This window comes from Mesoplodon densirostris, chromosome 18, assembly GCF_025265405.1.
Source record: "Mesoplodon densirostris isolate mMesDen1 chromosome 18, mMesDen1 primary haplotype, whole genome shotgun sequence".
In the NCBI taxonomy this organism is placed as follows: domain Eukaryota; kingdom Metazoa; phylum Chordata; class Mammalia; order Artiodactyla; family Ziphiidae; genus Mesoplodon; species Mesoplodon densirostris.
In genome coordinates, this window is record NC_082678.1 from 37594773 (window position 1) to 37614059 (window position 19287).

The window sequence follows — 19287 nt, forward strand, 5'->3', positions numbered from 1 at the left end:
ACGTGATGCGCAGAACCGCCGTCTGTGGCCTCGGTCGCTCCACCTTCCAGAGGAGCAACCGGAAGCTCACGACGGCGGACTCTTCGCTCGGGACCACCCGGCTGCGGGTCGGCGGGTCGGCGGGAAAGCCTCCAAACGGCTGGCGCGCACTGGACCTGCGCACGCGCGCTGGGGCTCGCTGTGCCCCTGTGACCCAGAATTCCACGGCCTCGGAAGAGACCATGGGCTCTGCAGGAGGGGGGAGTCCGGGGGCGGGGCCTGCACCATTAAACGGGCTGGAAGTTCGTGAGTCTTTTGCCATAATCCCCCTCCCTTCTGTGAGGGGTGGAATGTTCCGACTGCTTAAGAGGCTGGGACGGCTGTTGTGGGGCCTTTCCACTCTAGGTGTCGGGCGGTTGGTGGTGAGTTTGTTTAGGCCGGTCCGCGGGCCGCAAGGGCGAGGGAGCCAGAGCTTTTCTTTTCGATTTTTTTTTTTTTTTTTTTGCGGTACGCGGGCCTCTCACCGCTGTGGCCTCTCCCGTTGCGGAGCACACGCTCCGGACGCACAGGCTCAGCGGCCATGTCTCACGGGCCCAGCCGCTCCGCGGCATGTGGGATCCTCCCAGACTGGGGCACGAACCCGTGTCCCCTGCATCAGCAGGCGGACTCTAAACCACTGCGCCACCAGGGAAGCCCCAGAGCTTTTCTAATTTCTTGAACGATGTCCTCGGGGAGCCTAATTGGAGGGCGGCGGGCGGCTGCATCCACGCGGGCCTTAGGGCGGGCGCCGTGGCCTTGTGTCCGAGTTTGGGGGCCGAGGCCCGAGGACCGCGTGCGTCTTAATCCGGCCGGGCAGCCGCCGTCTCGGGACCCTTGACCCCGGGCTCGCCGCTGGGAGTGAGCACCCCCCCGAGAGAACTAGGTAAGAGGGGCTGCCTGCACCCTAGGGCGCGGAACGACGTTCGTAGTGGGGCCGCAAGGGAGGCTTGCTCGGCTATCCTGATGATTGCGTAGCAAGTGCCGTCAGACACGAGGACTGATGATTTCTACGCCCATCCGATCTCAGTCGCTGACACCGGATGCTTTACGTTACTGTAGCTGCCAGAGTCTGCCCTAAATGCACGCCCTAATCTTTGTTTCAGATGGCAGACACACTCGATTTTGGAGACGGGAGCAACATCCCTACCCGAGGTTAAGAGCCAGTCTGGGTAAGGATTAATACGTATTGTAACTTAGCCGTGTCGGTCTTGCAACCTTAAATGCACTGATAACTGCCTGGTGTCTTATCCCTGTTGTCGCTTTCATGCATTTGACGTAATTATGCGCTGCCTCGTTGCATAACTGCAACGGTTAGGAGGTTGCGGCCCCAAGTTACGTCTAAACCGCATCTGTATTCAGAAACGGATGCCTTAAGGCGGTTTTAGCCGAAGCCCAGGTCTCTGGGGCGGTACTGTGGTGAGGTGCTTGGCTGCTCTGATGAAATCACTAATAGGAAGTGCCGTCAGAAGCGATAACTGACGATACCAGTTCCTGGCTGACTGCAGTCACGCGTCCTCACCAGTAGCTGGTGCTCAGGAGTAAGCTGGTCTGGACTGTGACCCATAATCTCTCTTCACCCAGGTTGCAAGTTAGTGAAGGGTGGCCAGCGCGTGATCACCAACAGCTGGGTATGGGAGCCCGAGCATTGGCCTGCTCCGAGGTAAGCTAGCTTTGGGCTCTGGACAAGTTTGTGGTTGAGGAGGCCTAGCTCTTGAGTTGATTCATGTGAAGTTGCTACTGGACCAGATATTGGCAGTGTCCTCCAGCTGACCTAATACCTCGTGTCGGTGCAGCCCTTGAGCATTATTGAGAAAATATCGGAGAATGATTTTGGTTCGTGATGTCTGGACCAGACTGCAGAGTGAGCCCAGGAGTTCCTTTGAGGTCATGGCTGTACAGTCCTGAGCAAACTGCTTATCTGCTCCGAGATGCTCTGAAAATGGACAGCCTTAGGTCTGTTTGCAGAAACAACGTGACTGAACGGAGGTTAAGACACTGGGAACTGCCTCCAGTTGCTTTTGGCATCTGCTGTCTGTCCATGGGTGCCTCATTCATCCCGCCAGGTTTTGAGCACTGAAGAGTGGGATCGGTGCAGCAGAGCTCTACAGTGGGCGGGAGTGGCGGCAGCATCCCAGCCCAAGAAGAGGTAAGATTAGGTCTGCAGTGACCACCCCCACGGGAGGATGGATAAGCAGCTAGTTTTGTTGAAATGGATTTGCAGGAAAGGATATCAAATGATGAAATCACCTAAAAAAGCTGGAATTACCGGCAGATTGTGTGGTGGTGAGCCTACGGTTTTCTGAAGATACCTTTTAGGCTGTGAATGACTGTTCTTGGAGTATAAAGTAAGATTAACTGATACTTGGTTTCCTTGCAGGCTGTGCTGCGGCGGGGCAGAATTTGAAGTCCTAAGGACCAGGGGCGGCCATCAACGTGGGCCCTGAAAACCTAGGCCTCCCACATTTGGTGTAGAAACACTCACCCTGTGCTGAGTGGCAGAGGGACATTCTTACCGATGAGGGAGCCAAGAAATGGATTTTCTGGGACCGCGTGGACTGGCACTTCTGGTGTCACTAAATTCATGAGTTTTCTTGTATCGTCCCTTAACCAAAAGGAACTTTTGTACTTCTAAATATTGTATAAATGTGTTCTTGGGTGAGAGCCTGAGGTTTTTTGTTTGTTTTTGCGGGACGTGGGCCTCTCACTGCTGTGGCCTCTCCCGTTGCGGAGCACAGGCTCCAGACGCGCAGGCTCAGCGGCCATGGCTCACGGGCCCAGCCCAGACCCGGGGCACGAACCCGTGTCCCCTGCATCGGCAGGCGGACCCTCAACCACTGCGCCACCAGGGAAGCCCAGCCTGAGGTTTTTGAACTGGAAGCTTCCTGAAATTTGTATCTCCATGCAGTTAACCATAAACAATGTAATAAAAGTATGGTCTTTGGTATTGGTTCTTACAAATGTGTATTTGAAGAAAAAGTCCAGTTTGATCACTGCTGACAAATATTAGCAGTCCAGGTATTAGTACTTGTCATCTTCCCTTAAGGTAGGTCTAAGCTGTTCTCCCCTCTTGAGACTTGGGGCAAAAACCCCAAAGCATTTTAAGGCATCTGTAACTGAGTCCAGTCCCCGTCCCTCTGGGCTCTGTCTGCCCTTTTGCATAGCCTCCCTCTAGCTCCTGAAGCCCTACCCCACACCTGCCCAGACAGCAGCAGGCAAGGACCCACTGTTGGGCTCTTCAGCCATCCCCATCTTGCCACTTTTCACCGGTGTGAAGGTCTTGGCTACCCTACTGGGCTTGAGGCTGGAGGCATGTCAGGCTGTGCTTCCCTAGTTCTCTGCTGTTTGCCTGAGGGGCTCTGTCTGGTTCACCAACACTGGGCACCCAGAATGATTTTCTCTAGCTCAAGAATGATTGGTTCCCAATGTCCCTGGACTTGCTAATTGTGCCTGAAAGGGATGACTTTTTAACCCATAGGCCTTGGGTAAGGGGGAGGTAGGGTGAAAACCTTGGCTTTCTCCCCTTGGGGACCTCCGGTTTTTTTCCCCTTCTCCCAGTTGTCTTGCTTGGAGGCACCTCATCTTTGTGGTCCTGCGTTTTCGGGAATGTGCTCAGAGTAGCAAGGTTTACTTTGGGGACTCCATGCGGAGGGATTTTATGGGAAAAGGGTCCTTTCGAAAGGAAGCAAGGCTTACTCTGGCCTGTACCCTAGGAACACTGACGCGTGTGGAATTCCACTAGTCTGCCGAGAGGCTGTGCGGGGTTTCTGAGTGGCATGTGCTGTCTGCCCCAGACTTCTAGGATGTCCTAAATATTGAAGGGTATAGGGGGGTGGCTGGTCCCGTGGCTAGGCCTCTGGGGTCACAGGCTGAAGGGTGAGCCTTGTAAATGGAGGCTGAGACTGGGAAGTTGGTCCCAAGGAGCCAGGGTGCCACAAGGAGGAGGCAGACACCCCTCAGTTCAGATGGGGATGAGGCTCCTGGGGTCTCCTGCAGCCAGTCCCCTACCCCAACCTTTAGCCAGGAGCTAGGGATTCCGACCTGCCTCCATCAGGGGCACATCCGGCATCTGGATATTTGTCATTCAGGACTGGAAAATCCCGGGTTAGATGCAGAGCCCCCACTACACTTCCTTTTCTGGGGGGAAGGCTCTGACCGATCACGTTAACTCAAGCCTCCAGCATCCCCAGCCCCTACATGGCACCCACAAGTTGGGAAGCTGAGGGTTGGTTCCTCTTGAGCCGGGGATGACTGCTCAGGAGCCAAAAGGCAGATGTGGATTGACAAGGGGGTGATGGAGAGGACCAGAGAGGAATTACAGTCCTCCTTACCCAGATGCTACCATCTGGCTTCCTGGGTCGGGGGAGGTGCTGCCAGGCCCATTCTGGATGGTGGCTGCCACCCGGCTGGGAACGCCCGCCCTGCCTCAGCCATCCTACCCCAGCAGGACTCCCTGGAGAGGCCCCCACCTCCCTGTCACGTCTGAGATGCACCTGTGGTCTCCCTGCCCTCCTGGTCCCCTCCAGGGTCCTCCTGGCCCACAGTCTCGTCCCGGGCCTCGTCCCCACTGCCCGGGCCCTCGCCCAGCTCCAGGATGGTGGGCAGGTGGCCCTGCTTGGGGGAGCGCTTGCGCAGGCTGAGCAGGAAGGGCTGGGGCAGTGAGAAGATGTCCACGTTGTTGCCCAGGTCGATCCACGTGACGCTGGGGAACTTCCTGGGGTCCTTCAGGGCGTCAGTGAGGTCGCGCAGCAGGGCCCGCGTCAGCCGGTTGCCGTTGAGGGCCAGCGTGGTCAGCCGGGGCAGCGTGCTGAGTGCCGGCAGCAGCTGCAGGACCATGTCGTCCGTGAGGCCCGTGAAGCCCAGCTCCACGCTGTCCACCTGCTCCCCGCAGCGCTGCAGGTAGCCGGTCACCCGCTCCAGGTCACGGGGGGTCAGCGGGATGCCAGACAGGTCCACTGTGTTGTCCAGAGGGTTCCCGGCCAGGACTGCCTTGAGGCTGGAGGGGAGATGAAACAGCAGCGTTCAAGCGGGCGGGGCAGGCTGTGCTCCCAGGCAGCCTCCACTCAGCCCTCTGCCCACGGGGCAGAGGCCAGGGGCCCCGGTCCCCTTGCACTGCCCACATCTCAGCCTGGCTGCCCGGCAGGCAGAGCCTGGGGATCACAGGGCAAGGCCCAGGTGTTTCTGCAGTGACGAAGGGGACATTCTGGGGCCAACGCCAGGGTCTGCACTGGACTCCTTCCTTCCTTTTTTTTTTTTAAATTATTTTTTTATTTTTTATTTTGGCTGCACCGGGTCTTAGTTGCGGCACGCAGGATCTTTAGTTGTGGCAGGCAGGCTTCGTCCCTCATGCGACCTTTAGTTAGTTCCTGAACCTCTGCGCCTCTGTTATTTGCCTCAGAAATGAAGCCGACTGGGTACCGTAGGGTCGTCATGTGAAATAATAAACGCAGTGAGAACGGCGCCCTGTGCAGGAGGGCGGCGAACGGCCGAGCTCCGTGCTACCCAACGAGTGCCACAGACCTTGGAAGCCCCTCCTTCAAGACCATCTTCCCCGCCAGACAGAGGGTCCTTGGGGGGGCCCTCGGGACAGCAGGCGGGGGAGGGCGCAGGGGCCCCGAGCCTGGTGTGGGCTGCTGTCAACCCCCTTCCACTCCCTACCGCCCGCCACCCCTTGCTCTTCTTTCTCACCCGCTCCCTTGCTCGGCGGCCCAGATCTCCCAGCTTCCAGATACCCCAGGCAAGCCCCGAGGCTCCAACCCTGGGAAGGACAGGGAGTTGGAGGGGGCTCAGCACCTGTTACCATCAGCAGCCCTGGGATCACAGCTTGGGCTTCCTTGTCGGCCTCTTAGGAGAAAAAACAGGCCAAGGGAAGAGCTCGGTAAGAGTCTCAGTGGAGGGAAGACAAGTGCAAAGGCCCTGAGGCTGGTAGAGCTCAGCGTGTCTGTGAACCAGCAGGAAGGCCAGTGTGTGGGCGGGGGTGGGTGGGGGACCGTCACTTGGGCCTGAGTGGGTTTCAGTCAGCGGGACAGGGAGGCGTCCGAGCAGAGTGAGGCTTCTGAACGAAGAATGGACTGAGCGCCCTGTGTGCTGGGGAGACAGGAGGCCCCTGGGTCCCAGCAGAGCGTACCCTCCCGCATTTCCCTCCTCCAGAACTAGCGCACAAGCAGACAAAACTGCTCTGTCCCCGCATTTGGTCCCTGCCCTCAGCCCACTTGGCACCCCCTTTGGCGACTTCCTCCACCAGGGAAGGGCCCTTGAGGATCCATCTCCTCTCCTGCCTTGGGGGGCGGGGGGTGGTGTCCAGAAGAAGGGAAGGGGGCTCAGAGCTCTTCTGCTCAGCGAGGGGGCTGGCCTTCCCCTCCCATCTGTGGGACCCGGAGGAGGAGCCTGCGCGCCAGCAGGGCCCGGCCAGAGCCTTCAGGACACCGGCCACTCCGCTCCGTGATTCGCAAGCAGTTCCCCTCTGCTTCTTTCTGCGGTGCTGTTCTGGCCCCCAGGTCCTGTGTCCCAGTGTCCCCTCTGCCCCCAGGGTGCAGGGGGCCACACGAGCCCTGAGGGTCCTCACTGCTGTACGCCAGAGACAAGGCTGGGGTCTGGGACCCCCTGGGAGACGACAGGAGGGCTGGGGCGAGTGCCCGCATTCAGCGCACCAGGATCAGAAACCCCTCTTGTCCCCCTCCCCCGGCATCAGGACGGGCGCGCACCCCCAGATCCCACCACACAGAGCGGGGCCCAGCCGCCAGCATCTCCCAGGGCTCCTGCCCACCTGGAATGCCCACCCTGCCTGCCACTTTCCCCCCGGCCCCCAGCCCTTCACTTCACCTTCTCCAAGCAGCTCTTGCCCCCCCATCCACGGCCCCGGGATGGGGTGCTGTCCCGCCAACGCCCGGCCCAGCACAGCTGGCTTTGAGCTGCCCTTGTAGGAGGCGGCTGGGCGGCGGCGGGGGAGACCTGCCTCGGGTGACCGTGACTCACCAGGCCTGTGGCTTCCTCTTCACCAGCCCGCGATGGCGCCTCCACTGGGAATGGGGGCTGAGGTGGTAGGTCAGCTGCCGGCACAGCTTCTCCATGGCGCCCAGCGCGTCACCCTCCTGCAGAGGAAGCCACGGGTCCCTGAGTCGAGGGAGCAGGCAGGGAGCCCAGGCTCCCACCTCCAGGTTCCTGCCTCTGCGGGACCAGCACGGACCCCAGGCCGAGCTGGGGAGGCCTGCTGTGCGGGCCCAAGGTGGCCGCCCTGAGCAGGGAGCAGGGGTTGCAAACTCATCTGCATGATGGTTTTAGTTTCTGTGAATTCGTTGCTATCGCTGAAAAACCTGAGATTTCTATAGAAGTTTGGATTCCAGGTGATCTGACAGTTGACCCCTTAGCCAGGGTTGCCATGGTCCCTGCCGCTCCCCGATGCCCAGGGCCATCTTGCTCACTCGTTCGCCAGACAAATACCCACTGGGTACCTCCTAGGTGCCGGGCACTTGCTCTAGAAGCTGGGGATTCAACCACAAGCAAACGTCCTTGCTCGCGTATTCCACACAGCAAAGGGGACAGTGAAATACTTTACCACGTCTCTTCTGCCCACGTCAACGGTGGGAAAATAAAAGAATGAGGTGCCAAGTGGTTTCCGGCCCAGTTCATTCATCTTCGTTACCTGTCTGGCCCATCAGCATTTGACCTTGAGACCCTGGATGTTATGGCCTGAATTGTGTCCCTCTGCCAAGTTCTTAAACTGAAGTCCTAATCCCCAATACCTCAGAATGTGGCTGTATTTGGAAATTGGGCCTCTGAAGAGTAATTAAGGTAAAATGAGATCACTGCGGTGGGCCCTAATCCTATACGACTGGTGTCCTCATGAGACGAGATCAGTACACAGACACGTACAGAGGGGAGACCACATGAGCACACAGGGAGAAGACGGCCGTGTACACACCAAGGAGAGACACCTCGGAAGAAACCAACCCTGCTGACGCCTTGATCTCGGACTTCCAGCCTCCAGAACTGTGAGGAAATACATTTCTGTTGTTTAAGTGGTATTTTTGTCACGGTAGCCCCAGCAAACAAATACTCTGGGTTAAAGGATGCAGCAGAGAGATTTTAGAGGCTCCAACTCTGTCCCAAGGGGAGTCAATTCAACAAAGAGTCCCCGAGGCCTGGGAGACCGAGTGGCCCAGAGCGTGCGCTCCCACCAGATGGTCCGGTGCCAAGGGCCAAGGCCAGGAAGTGCCAGGCACGGATGCAAACCCACTTGCAGGCGGCAACGCGATGTGGTGAGGTCAGCCACGCGCCAGGGGCCAGTGCCCAGCGGGGCGCCTGGCACAGAGAGGCTGCTCAGTAAAGGCTGGCTTGATTATCACCATTACCATCATCACTCTGTTAGTGCTTTCCCCCACCCCCCCATCTGCTGTTTGGCCCTCCAAGGTTTCAGGTTACCTGTGGTCAACCTCGGTCCAAAACTATTAAGTGGAAACTTCCAGAAATAAACTCAGAAGTCTACAATTGTGCGCCACTCTGAGTAGCGTGATGAAGTTGCGTGCTGTCCCACTCCTTCCCGCCTGGGACATAAATCATCCCTTTGTACAGTGCATTATCACTGCATATGTTACCTGCCCTTTAGTGTAGGAAAAACAGGGTTTTTCGGGCTTGGTGCTATCTGCGGTTTCAGGCATCCCATGAAGGTCTTGGAACATATCCCAAGGGTCACGGTGCTGGCCGGGGTGAAGGCCAACTTTGGAGGCCAAAGGGAGAAGGGGAGGGGGTGGCACATCTCGAGCTGAGGGTCTGCACCCAGGACCCCCGCATGCTGGAATCACCCAGAGCTTTAGACAACACTGCTGCCTGGGCCACCCCGCAGCGATGGGTGGGCAGCGCAGGCACGGGGACTTTTTTTTTTTTTTTTTTTTTTTTTTTTGCGGTATGCGGGCCTCTCACTGTTGTGGCCTCCCCCGTTGCGGAGCACAGGCTCCGGACGCGCAGGCTCCGGACGCGCAGGCTCAGCGGCCACGGCTCACTGGCCCAGCCGCTCCGCGGCATATGGGATCCTCCCAGACCGGGGCACGAACCCGTATCCCCTGCATCGGCAGGCGGACTCTCAACCACTTGCGCCACCAGGGAGGCCCGCACGGGGACTTTTCAAAGCTCCCCCGGTGATGCCCCTGTGCTGCCAGGTGGACACACTTTACAGACAAGAAGGGCCAGCGGGTGGGGTGGGGTGGTCTGCCCGGCATCACCCCTGCGACCACCGGGGACAGAACGTGGCCAGTCTCCCACAGCACCCGTTCCAAAGCCGAGGAATGAGCTCCTGGCCCTAAACCTGACCTCCCGCAGGGCTTCCAAAATCAGGGGCCACGGACCCTCCCTCCGCCCTCCGGGCCCGGAAGGAAGGAACAGGAAAAGGGGCGGCAAAGCAGCCGCCGCAGTGCGCCGACACTGCCACCAGGGGGCAGCCGCGCGCAGGGCGAGGCCCCCAACCTGAGCCTGTTTCCTCATTTACTAAACAGGGACGGAGGATGTGGTCACTTAACAGCGGACCTGACACCAAACGTGAGCTAATGTTCTCGGAAGTGAAAGCCCCTCCGCTTGTCTGCACTAACGAAACACAGCTAACCTTTACCGAGTTGTATCACCCACTATACGCTGGGCACTAACTCATAGCCATCCCATGAAACAGGGGCCCCTCTAATCCCGCTTGACACATGTGGGAACGGAGGCACCAAGAAGTGGAGGGGATGGCAGGCCACTCGACGTGTAGGACGGCATCAGGATCCAAACCCCGCAGTCGCCTTGAGGCTGGGCTCTGCTCTGCCCTTGAGGGATGAATCTTTTGCGAAGGTTGGTTCAAGTAGCTTCTATCGTTTGCAAACCAGAAAAGCCTCAAGCAAGCCCACCTACGTTTTCCCAACTCCATCACTTTTGGAAGCCCCCTCCAGGCCTCCTCCTGCAGTAAGAGTTAGACTAAGCAGGAGTCGCCCAGCGTGGAGGACGAGGAAGGAAGGGGAGGGAGGCGAAGAAGGAGGATGCTGGCCCCTCTCCTCTCATTCAGAAAGCCGCGGGGCCCAGCAGCGCTTTTGTGGGACCACACCCCACTCCCAAGCCACAGCTGACCGGTCCAGAGGCGGACCCTGGGGGATTCCCGACTTGGGACAAGACTCCTCGGGGGCTGAACACTGACAAGTCAACTCAGGAGCCCCGGGCAGCCATGAGGTGTGGGTAGAGGGGCGGGGAGTGAGGCCGGGTGGAGCAGAGGGAGGGGGGCAGGTGTCTGTGCTGTTTGGGGTTCTAGTGCCTCTTTCAAGCTTGGCTGCCACCGGGAAGGATAAGTCCTCTTCCTGGCTGGAGGCAGGCCACGGGGGCTTCTGTTGCTTGCAACAGAGGAGGCTGCAAGGCAGCCTGCGGAATCTGCAGCTTTCCCTCCCACCCGTGGAGAAGGAAGGAGGGGGAGGGGCTGTGGCGCAAGTCGGGTACACTGGGCACCGGCCCAGCGCCGCTGACCGCGGGCCTTGGAGAAGACCCTGCCTGAGGGACTCACTGACCAGGCAGGAGAGAGGCCCACGGCAGACCTGCAGGCCCCTCCGGACCGGGTCACCGTGTCCCTCTGACGCCCCCTGCCGTCTTCAACCCCCCACCCCAAGAACTGTAGCAAGCACAGCCCTGACCGCTCTGCACTCAAGGCTTCCTCACTCAGTCATCAGACACGACTGCCCTGTCTACTGCACCCTGGACGCTGCTCCAGATCCGGAGACTGTGCTGGGCTTTTTGGTCCACTCCCCACCCCGTTCTCTGTGCTGGGAAGGCTGAGCTCTTACAGACGGCACCACCCGGCCCTCTTGCTCCTGGCTGTCAGTGGGACTCAGCTAACGGGACGGAGGTCAGAGGGCAGGAGAGAAAGGCCCAGGATTAACTCTTCTCACTCTCTCCCTGCTTTAGCCAGCCTCCAAGTCGGCCCCCACGGATGCTGGCCTCCTGGCAGGGTACAGCCTCCTTCCACACTGCATTAGGGCTGACTGGGTGATCAATACGCTACGGCAGCAGGGACAGTATGTGATGTCTGAGGCTGGCTCATAGAAGACCCTGTGCTTCTCCCTTGCTCTCGGGGATCACCCCCTCTGGGGTAAGCCAGCTGCCCTGATGTGAGGAAGCTCAAGCAGTCCTGTGGACCAGCCACGGGGCTCGGAGCTGAGGCTTGCCACCAGCAGCCATGGGGTATGCTACCCTGCCAGTCCCCGTCGAGCCACCAGGACTCGCAGCCTGGGCCAATGTCCTGAGCCCCTAACTAGAACCCCCCGCCTGTGCTGCTCCTGAATTCCCGACCTGCAGAGGTGGATCAATGATGAATGTCTGTTGTTTTGAGCCACAATGCTTTGGGGTGACTTGCTATGCAGCAATAGAAAATACAATAAAATATAAAAGAAGAACAAAAACACAAGGTGGCTCTGGGAGAGCTCCTCAACAAATCACTGAGCATACACCCTCATTTTAGTGTCTGCTGGTGGGAAGCCTGATGGTGGACATGATGGAACAGACGTGCTGGGTGGGAAGGAAGGAGTCCCTAAAACTTCCCGCTACATGATCCACGCTGATAGGGGGATTTGTTCTGGGTGATTTAGGGACACCCAGGCGGAAATGTCCAGGAGTGGGGAGACTTTTGAGTCTAAAGACAGGCTGCAGATACAGACTTGGGATTCATCAATACCATCATCATACCAATGCCTCTTCCCCCTTCTGCGGGCAGGCACAGACCCAGCCCTTTCTAGGGTCTCGGCCCACACCCTGCTGGGGTACAGGAGGGGGTTTCTGGTAGGTTGAGAAAATAGACAGGACTCATTCGAGGTGGTCATCTTAGCGGCGGGAAGGATTATTTGTCTTGTGGATGCTTCACCAGGAGTTGGACCAGAAAGGGCTACTTTCTTCGTCCCATCTCACAGCTAAGGGAGTCCCCGCCCCCCACCCCTTTTGTCTACAACCTCTCGGCACACACTTGGGCTGATCTGAAATCCTCAGATGAAAGAGGTTCGAGCAGCAAGGCCTGGCTAGCCCTGAGCCAGCTCACATGGGTGTGTGTGTGTGTGTGTGTGTGTGTGTGCAGAGGCCACCCCCATCATCACCTTGGGGACCCCAGAGCCAGGATCTCCCACCCATGCCTCAACCTCAGCTGGGAGAGTCCTTCCAGAGGGCCTCTCCTGCCACGTGGCCTTGGGTACGGGTAGGGGACTGGCCAGGGCCTGGGCCTCCAGCAGGGTGGACCCCACTCTGGCTGCCTCTAGAAATCTGGGTTGGAGATAAGCCTGTTGATTTCCAAGACTCTGAGTCCACGGGGGCTGGGCCTGAGGCCGTGACTTTCTTGCTTCTGTGTCCCCCACTGACCTGCTAAGTCTGAGCACCCCGCCTGGCATGTGGTCAGTGCCCACAGACTGGTGACACCTCGGCTTCTGGGTGTGAGGCTCTCGGCCGTGCCAGGCACACAACCACGCTTCCTGTAAATCATCTCACTGAGCTCTCGAGACAGCTTCACAGGGGAGGCTATGGCTACGTCCACATCCGAGTTGAGGAAAACAAGTTCAGCTAATTAAGTGACCTGAGAAGGTTACACCTGTGCCACGGAAGCAGTGTTTGTCCCCCCTCCGCCCCCAGTTCATATGTTGAACCCCAATCCCAACGTGATGGTGTCTGGAGGGAGGGCCTTTGGGAGGTGATTAGGATCAGACGAGGCCACGAGGGTTATCGGAAGAGACCAGAGCGCTAGCTCACCTCCCTTCTGCCACGTGAGGCCACAAGGAGAATGTGGCCGTCTGCAAACCACAAAGAGTGTCCTCACCAGAACCTGACCGGCCCGGCACCCTGACCTCAGCCCTCCAGCCTCCAGAACTGTGAGAGGTAAGTGTCTGTTGTTTATTAGCCACCCAGTCGATGGTAATTTGATGCAGGAGCCTGAGCAAAACCACCTGTGAATGGCCCTCTAGCCCTCCCCAGTGGGGGGGGGACAGATGGCAGTGCAGAACCCCTTGGCCTCAGCCCGCAGCCCCTTAGTCCTGTCCTGTTTCCTGGGGTCGACATGGGCAGTTGACCACCTGCAGACCCGCCTATGTGGAGGGAGGGGGGCACTGGAACTGCCCCCAAACAGGCCCCTCCTCCCCAGCCCAGCCCAGGTCTTGCGAGCCCCACGGAGCACTGATGGCCCAGAGATCCAGCACCTGAGCGTTGGCCTGCCCTGCCCAGCACTGGGGCCCGAACGCTGGGGTTCTCACCTGGGCCGTAACCTTTCTCAGGTCGCTTCATCACCTGTATTTCGTCTTCCTCAACTCTAAGATGGGCATAAAAAACAGTCCTCTCCTATTGAGCTGCTCTGAGTGCCCTGTCATCTGTCACTCCTCTCACCTGTGGGCAACTAAATCCATGCTCTGGAAAGGGCAGGGGTCTGGCACCCACAAGGCCTCCTACGGCCTGGTCTCAGCTCCCCAGGAGAGCCAGGTATACCCTGAATGAGAAGCGGGCGGTTCCAGCTGCAGCCGGTCCCCTGTGGCCCCTGCACCAGCTCCTCGTCCCCAGGCCTTGGGGCTCCCAGTCCGCCGACGCTCATTACTGTCACACGTCTGAGCCCAGCACCCCTGCCTCTTGCTGTATCCCTCCACCCACCCACCCCACACCTGCCCCGACGGGCTCCCAGCCCTCCATGGCCAGCACCCCACCTTGAAGTCTTGACACCAGGCATTCCAGAGAGAAGCCAGAGAGAAGGCCCTAAACAAAGCCCCAGATGGAGGTGCCACCCCAGAGCAAGGTTCCAGCCCCTGGGCTCCCGGGCCAGGTGCGGGGTGGGCTTGGAAACCGCCTCTCGCCCTGATCCTAGGTCCTGCTCTGAAGTGGAGGCCGCCCCAGGCACTCCTCCATCCTGCCCTGGATTCCTGCCCCTTCCTTCCTGCTGCAAGGAAGTGCATCTCTTGGAAGCTGCTGGAAACTGAGGGATGGGAGCGAAGAAACCAAAACAGAGAGAAAAGCCCAAGTGTGGAGCTGCCCTTGCCCTGGCCCTCCTGTCCCTGTCTGGGTCCCAGCCTGGACTGTGGAGCCAGCGGGAAGAGGGGCAGATCCCCCAGACCCAGAGGGGCTGGGCAGCGCCCGCGGAGTCTGGAGAGCCTCGGAGCCAGGCAGGAAGTGGACAGGAGTGAAGTGGGTGGGTGTAAAATGACACTTGGCCTCAGAGAGGAGGACAAGTGGGCATAGTGGGGACTGCAGCAAACAGAGCGGCATGTAGGGCCACAGCTACATTTGCTTACACAGCGCCTTTGTGCAAAAAAGACAAAGCCCATCTCTAGGTGGACACAGTCTTGCACCCGTGCCCTTGGCTGGTGGGCAGAGAGAGGGCTGGACCAAGCTGTCTCCTGTCTCCCCGACCCCTGCCACCTCTGTGTACACATCTTTGTGCAGGGTACAGCCTACACAACCATACCTGGTGGCTCTGGCCCCATGTAACAGGGGTGGCTACTCAACTCCAGGCCTGTAGAAACGAGGAGCTTCCCATTTTTCAAGGGCAGCTAATATGGGGATTGTATGAAATACCCTGAGGTTTACATGTTGGTAGTGAATCCAGATTTACTGCAGCCCGTGGGCCAAACAAGGCCGGTGCTGATGGTGCTGGTATGCAGCCTCCGCCGTGGATGCTGGGCCTCAGGGCAGGGTGGGCACCTCAGGTGCTGCACGAGGGGCCCAGGCAGCGCTGGCCAGCCCCCCTTGGGCACCGGGCTGCTCCGCCCAGGAAGCTCCCCCCTTACACCCCGGAGCTCGCTGGCTCAGATCACGGACACCCTACCGGCTTAGGACAGTGGATGTGGCGTGCCAGGCTGATGATGAGGTCGTGTGTGATGGGGTCCACCAGGTTCCTGAAGCTGGCGTAGCGGTACAGGACGTCGTCCAGCGAGGTCGACTCCATGCCTAGGTCCTGCAAGAGGGAGGGATGCCCAGAGCTCAGCGAGGCCCCACCTCACCCTGGAGCCCCGCCCAACGTGCCCAGCCTGCCCCCTGGCCAGGGAGGAGACCCCTCCAAAGTGGCTTCCCATCCCACACGAAGCATTTACAGAAAGTCCCCCGGGGGCCAGACAAGCCCCTGCAGAGACGGCCCTCCCTAGATAGCCCCCCAGCCTTTGCCTCTCCAGTTCCCCCAAGGAGGAAGCCAAGGGTGGTGGGCCACAGCGCTGGTGGCTGCTTCTGCACCTGGGACAAAATTTGGAAACGGCGTGATAGTAAAACTCTTGTGCTTTGTGACAGGACCACGTATTGATATTTATTTGCTTTCTTTTTGCTTCTGAGGTCATTCTTACTGCTCCTTCTGTGAAGGACCCCGCCTTGGTGTTCCTCTGCCTTGGGGGGTTGGGTCTCTGAGTTGTGGGGTTGAAAGGAGAAGCTGCCAGGCACCCAGAAGAAAACCCCACCAGCCCTTCCCCTAAGAAAGGATGTCAAGTGAGGTCCTCGTAACAGGAGGGGCGGGAGCACAGAGGCAAGGGGCACGGAGTGGGCAGGGGCCACGGCAGAAACCTCTGGGGCAGAGGTTCCCCAAGCCTGGGGAGGGACAAGGGCTGGGAGCATCTGCAGAGACCCCTGTCCACCAGCAAGAGACCCCACGGGCTTGGCCAAGAGCAGTGACCAGTCTGGGTCCTAATTCCCGGGGCCTCGCTCCAAATGTTCTGGACTGTACAAGACCTGAAGACTCTTGTCCAACCCCAGGGAAGGGGCAGGCCCCCCAGACACGGCTAAGCTTGAATTTCCCACCAGCCAAGCTGGCGGGGGCTTGAAACAGAGTTAATTGCTTTAGAGAAGTAAAGAAAGATGGTTTTCTACCCCAGGGTGCTGGACTAAACGTGTGCCCTCTGTCTGTGGAAGAGCTTGGGTACGGCTTCTGACTCTTCTCAAACCCCCTCTCCAGTTTCTGTTGTCCTTGGCCGGAGCTGTGGTTCCCTCCTAGCTTGGGGCCTTGCACAGAGCAGAAAGGAACAAGGGCATTCCCATCTGAGGACTGCCCCACCCCAGGCCCCCTGGGCCCCCAAGCCATATGTGGAGCTGCCCCATCACCGCCCAGAGAAGGCAGGCTCCCAGCCTGGGTTGCCATGGTCCAGCCACCTGCGGACAGGAATGTGTGGTGACAGGTGAGTCCCAGCTGGGGTTTGCTCCCCTGTCATTTCGGTGAGTTATCCTGAACTTTTCTAAATACCTTCCCCATGTGATTCTTAGAAATCCCTGAAAGCAAGTAGGCTGGGTATCCTTATTCCCAATTTACAGAGGAAGAAGCTAAGGCTCAGAGCAGCTGACTTTTTTTTTAACTAACCGTCAGAATTTCAGGAATGGAATGTAGGACTGGTGACTACAGTTAGCACAGCTGTGTGGGACACTTGAGAGTTGTGAGGAGAGTAGATTCTAAAAATCCTCATCACAAGGAAGAAAACATGTTTTCAAACTATGTGAGGTGATGAATGTTAACTAAACTTACTGTGGTAATTATTTTGCAATATTTGTAAGTCAAGTAATTATGCTATACACCTTAAACTTAGTGCCAAGTCAATTATACCTCAGTAACACAGAAAGAAAAATAAATTGCATGTCATAAAGATGTTAAAAGAAGAAAGAATTTCAGAAATGGTAGGGGTGGGCTTCCACGTGGGCCTGGGGCCTGTCTTGGGAGGATCTGCCTTGTCTACCCCTGGGGTGAGCTGGGCAGCAAGCAGGCTGGAGGGCGGGGATGCTGCCCTGTGGTTTGGCCGCTGACATTTCTAAGAGCAAAGGGAGAAAGGGCTTTGCTGGGGTATCTGGAGGGGCCGTGCGCTCTGTCCCACGGGAAGCCTCGCGAGTCCAGCTCCTAGCGGGGTGCCCCCCTCCGCACTGGTTCCGGGAGCTCTGCCTCCACCTCCCTGTTGGAAGAAATGGGTCTCGAGTGCCATCGAGGACACAACGGGCCAGCCTTGGGCTGTTTCTGTTTGGCAGGAATGAGCCTCAGAGGCAGCGGCCGTGCCCAGCGCCAGGTCCTCTGGCTGCGGAGATAACTGACACGGTCTGGCGTGGACGCGGTGAGGGAGGCGCTGGCTCAGGGTGCGGACAGGTCCAATCGTGCCGTGGACCTGTCCCCACCTGGCTTGTCCAGCCCCTCAGCCTCCCGGGGGGCATCCGGGGCAAGCTACCTGTGTCACTGCATCTCAGCCTCCTCGTATGTAAAATGGGGACGGTGACCCCGCGTCACAGGTGGGCGAGGGACATAAACCTAGTAACACAAGGTAACGACTCTGCAGGGAAGAGAATCACCAGCTGAGCTCCCCTCCCCCTTCGGTGCCCCCCCCCCCCCGCCACGTGCACAGGTTCTTAGTCTCTTTTTCGATACCAGGCCCATTTGAGAACATGACAAAAGCCATGACCTCTCTCTCTAGAAAAGCCCGGGAGTTGGGGCAGGACAGGGAGCCTGGCGCACAGTCCACACCGACCTCACGGTCAGCAGGGCATGCCAGGGCCGCGGGGAGGCTAACTGTCACCAAGCAAAGTGCAGACCCTGGCACCGCCCTCTGTGTGGTAGGAGAGGCTGGGAATATAGGAAGCGGAATTCAGGCTGTCAATACGTGGACGAGAGACCTCTTCCCCCTTGGGGTCCGTTTCCCCATCTGTGAAAGGGGCAATCGGACCACACTCGTAGTTACTGAGCCGTGTCCCAAGACCTTGGGGCTGAGGATGACAGGAGAGAGGCCAGAAGAGTCAGCGAGGCTTTGGGCCCAGCTCTCCACGCAACAGCTCTCTGGCTGTCCTTCAGGGTTTTTGTTTGTTTGTTTTTGTTTTTTAAAGTAGTTCTGTGGTCAGAGAAGTTTGAAACCCCGGGACTGGATGGCTGCTTGCGTTTCTTGGGTTCCTACCAGCCCTGCCCCGTCTTCCCACTCCCTTCCCCCTCCTTTCCAGGCCAGTAGAGGCCATCCCATCCTGGCAGGACCAGGGAAACCCTAGCTGCTAAGCCAGGACGCTGGGGCAGGTGTGGGAAGATGTAAACTGTCCTTCCCCAGCCCCCCGCCCCCTGCCACGCACGTCCCGCCCTGCATGTCCCCACCCTCCCTGCCAGTCTGGGTGCCCAGCCTGCTGACAGTGGGTCCCTCTCTCCACGCTGCTGCTGTTGTCTGGGGTCATGGAATTGTGGCTGGGGAGGGCGCAGAGGGTGGGAGAAGGGAGGGGGGAGGGAGGGGGTCTCCCCAGGAAGGCAGATGTGCTCTGGGTAAATTACCTGTGAGTCATGGCCACCGCCCGCCCTGTGAATTCCAGCTGGGGTGGGGCTCCCGGAGGTCCCAGGGCTCTGGGTTACAAGAAGCTGCAACAGGGAGACCCAGATGGGGGCCTGACAGACGCTGCTGCAGTTTCATCGCTTTATTCCTTTACTTCGACCCCACCTAGGCCCCTGGAATGCTTGTGCGGCTTTCAGACACCTCACATGTCCTGAGGGCCTCGGGCCACGTCTGGCGTCCTTGGTGTCCTCTCCGTGTCACCCACCAAGCCACCCACATTGTCACCCATCCTGGGGACAAATGTGTCATGACTGCACTGACAGTGCTACATACCCTGCCCACCAGGGACCTCACAGTTCCGCTCTTCCCTGGCTGCCCGTCGGGGTGGGGGAATGAGGCGGGTGGAAGAACCAAGTCGATGTGCGGCTCCTCCAGGCTGCCCCGGGCGACTGCTTTGGCCTTGGAGGGGCTGGCCTGCCTTGCAAATACCGGGCACTGAGGAGACTCCTAGCTTCCTCATTGTGTATCTAAATGGTACTATCTCTAGGACCTGTGCGTGTGGACGGTTCCCAATCAGAAAACCTGGGAACATCAGCCCAAGTCACTGCTTTGGGCAGCTTGGCACGGAGAGTGTCGCTGGCCTGCGACCAAGGGGGTGAACGGCAAGCACGTGTCACCTCAAAGAAGTGGGGCTCCCGTGTTACTGAAGCTTGAAGAACCAGGTTTGGGGACTCACTCCAGTGGGAAGAGTGAGGGGTACGGCTTTCTAAAAAGCAAGCAGAGATTCACAGTATTTCTCGAAGTGTGAAGGGGGTCCTCAGGACCCTTTCAGGGCCTCTTTTCCAATGACACAGCAGCATGATGCTACATTTTCTTTGTAGACTTCAACCAGAACAACCTACTACAAGATATCGAATGCAGAAGCAGTGCGTGTGAGAATCCAGCTGTCTTCTACTAAGCCAGCCACACATGAAAGGGAGTCACAAAACTATGAAACAATGCCGCTCTTCTCACTATATTCTTCCTTTTGGAAAATATAGCTATTTTCACAAAA

General features: G+C 58.4%; 1 protein-coding gene, 1 long non-coding RNA gene and 3 other non-coding genes across 6 annotated transcripts in view; 4 read left to right on the top strand and 1 right to left on the bottom strand.

Moving 5' to 3' along the window:
• Positions 1-353: 353 nt before the first annotated feature.
• LOC132478728 (uncharacterized) lies at positions 354-2962 on the top strand. 2 transcript variants are annotated; one of them, XR_009530411.1, is made up of 4 exons: positions 354-401; positions 1122-1187; positions 1600-2164; positions 2396-2962. It is a non-coding gene; the product is annotated as an uncharacterized LOC132478728 (long non-coding RNA). The 2 variants fall into 2 exon arrangements; XR_009530410.1 differs by having other exon boundaries at positions 362-901.
• On the top strand, positions 975-1041 carry LOC132479366 (small nucleolar RNA SNORD49). The gene has a single exon (XR_009530488.1). It is a non-coding gene; the product is annotated as a small nucleolar RNA SNORD49 (small nucleolar RNA).
• LOC132479365 (small nucleolar RNA SNORD49) lies at positions 1449-1519 on the top strand. The gene has a single exon (XR_009530487.1). It is a non-coding gene; the product is annotated as a small nucleolar RNA SNORD49 (small nucleolar RNA).
• On the top strand, positions 2251-2323 carry LOC132479384 (small nucleolar RNA SNORD65). Its single transcript, XR_009530505.1, has one exon. It is a non-coding gene; the product is annotated as a small nucleolar RNA SNORD65 (small nucleolar RNA).
• The window catches only part of LRRC75A (leucine rich repeat containing 75A), a 36133-nt gene continuing 19807 nt past the window's right edge, over positions 2962-19287 (bottom strand). Inside the window, exons 2-4 of the mRNA XM_060082088.1 lie at positions 14804-14932; positions 6991-7106; positions 2962-5011 (exon numbers count right to left, since the gene is read on the bottom strand). Of these exons, the coding sequence (XP_059938071.1) occupies positions 4492-5011; positions 6991-7106; positions 14804-14932 (765 nt within the window). The 3' untranslated portion in view covers positions 2962-4491. The remainder of the gene's footprint in view (positions 5012-6990; positions 7107-14803; positions 14933-19287) is intronic.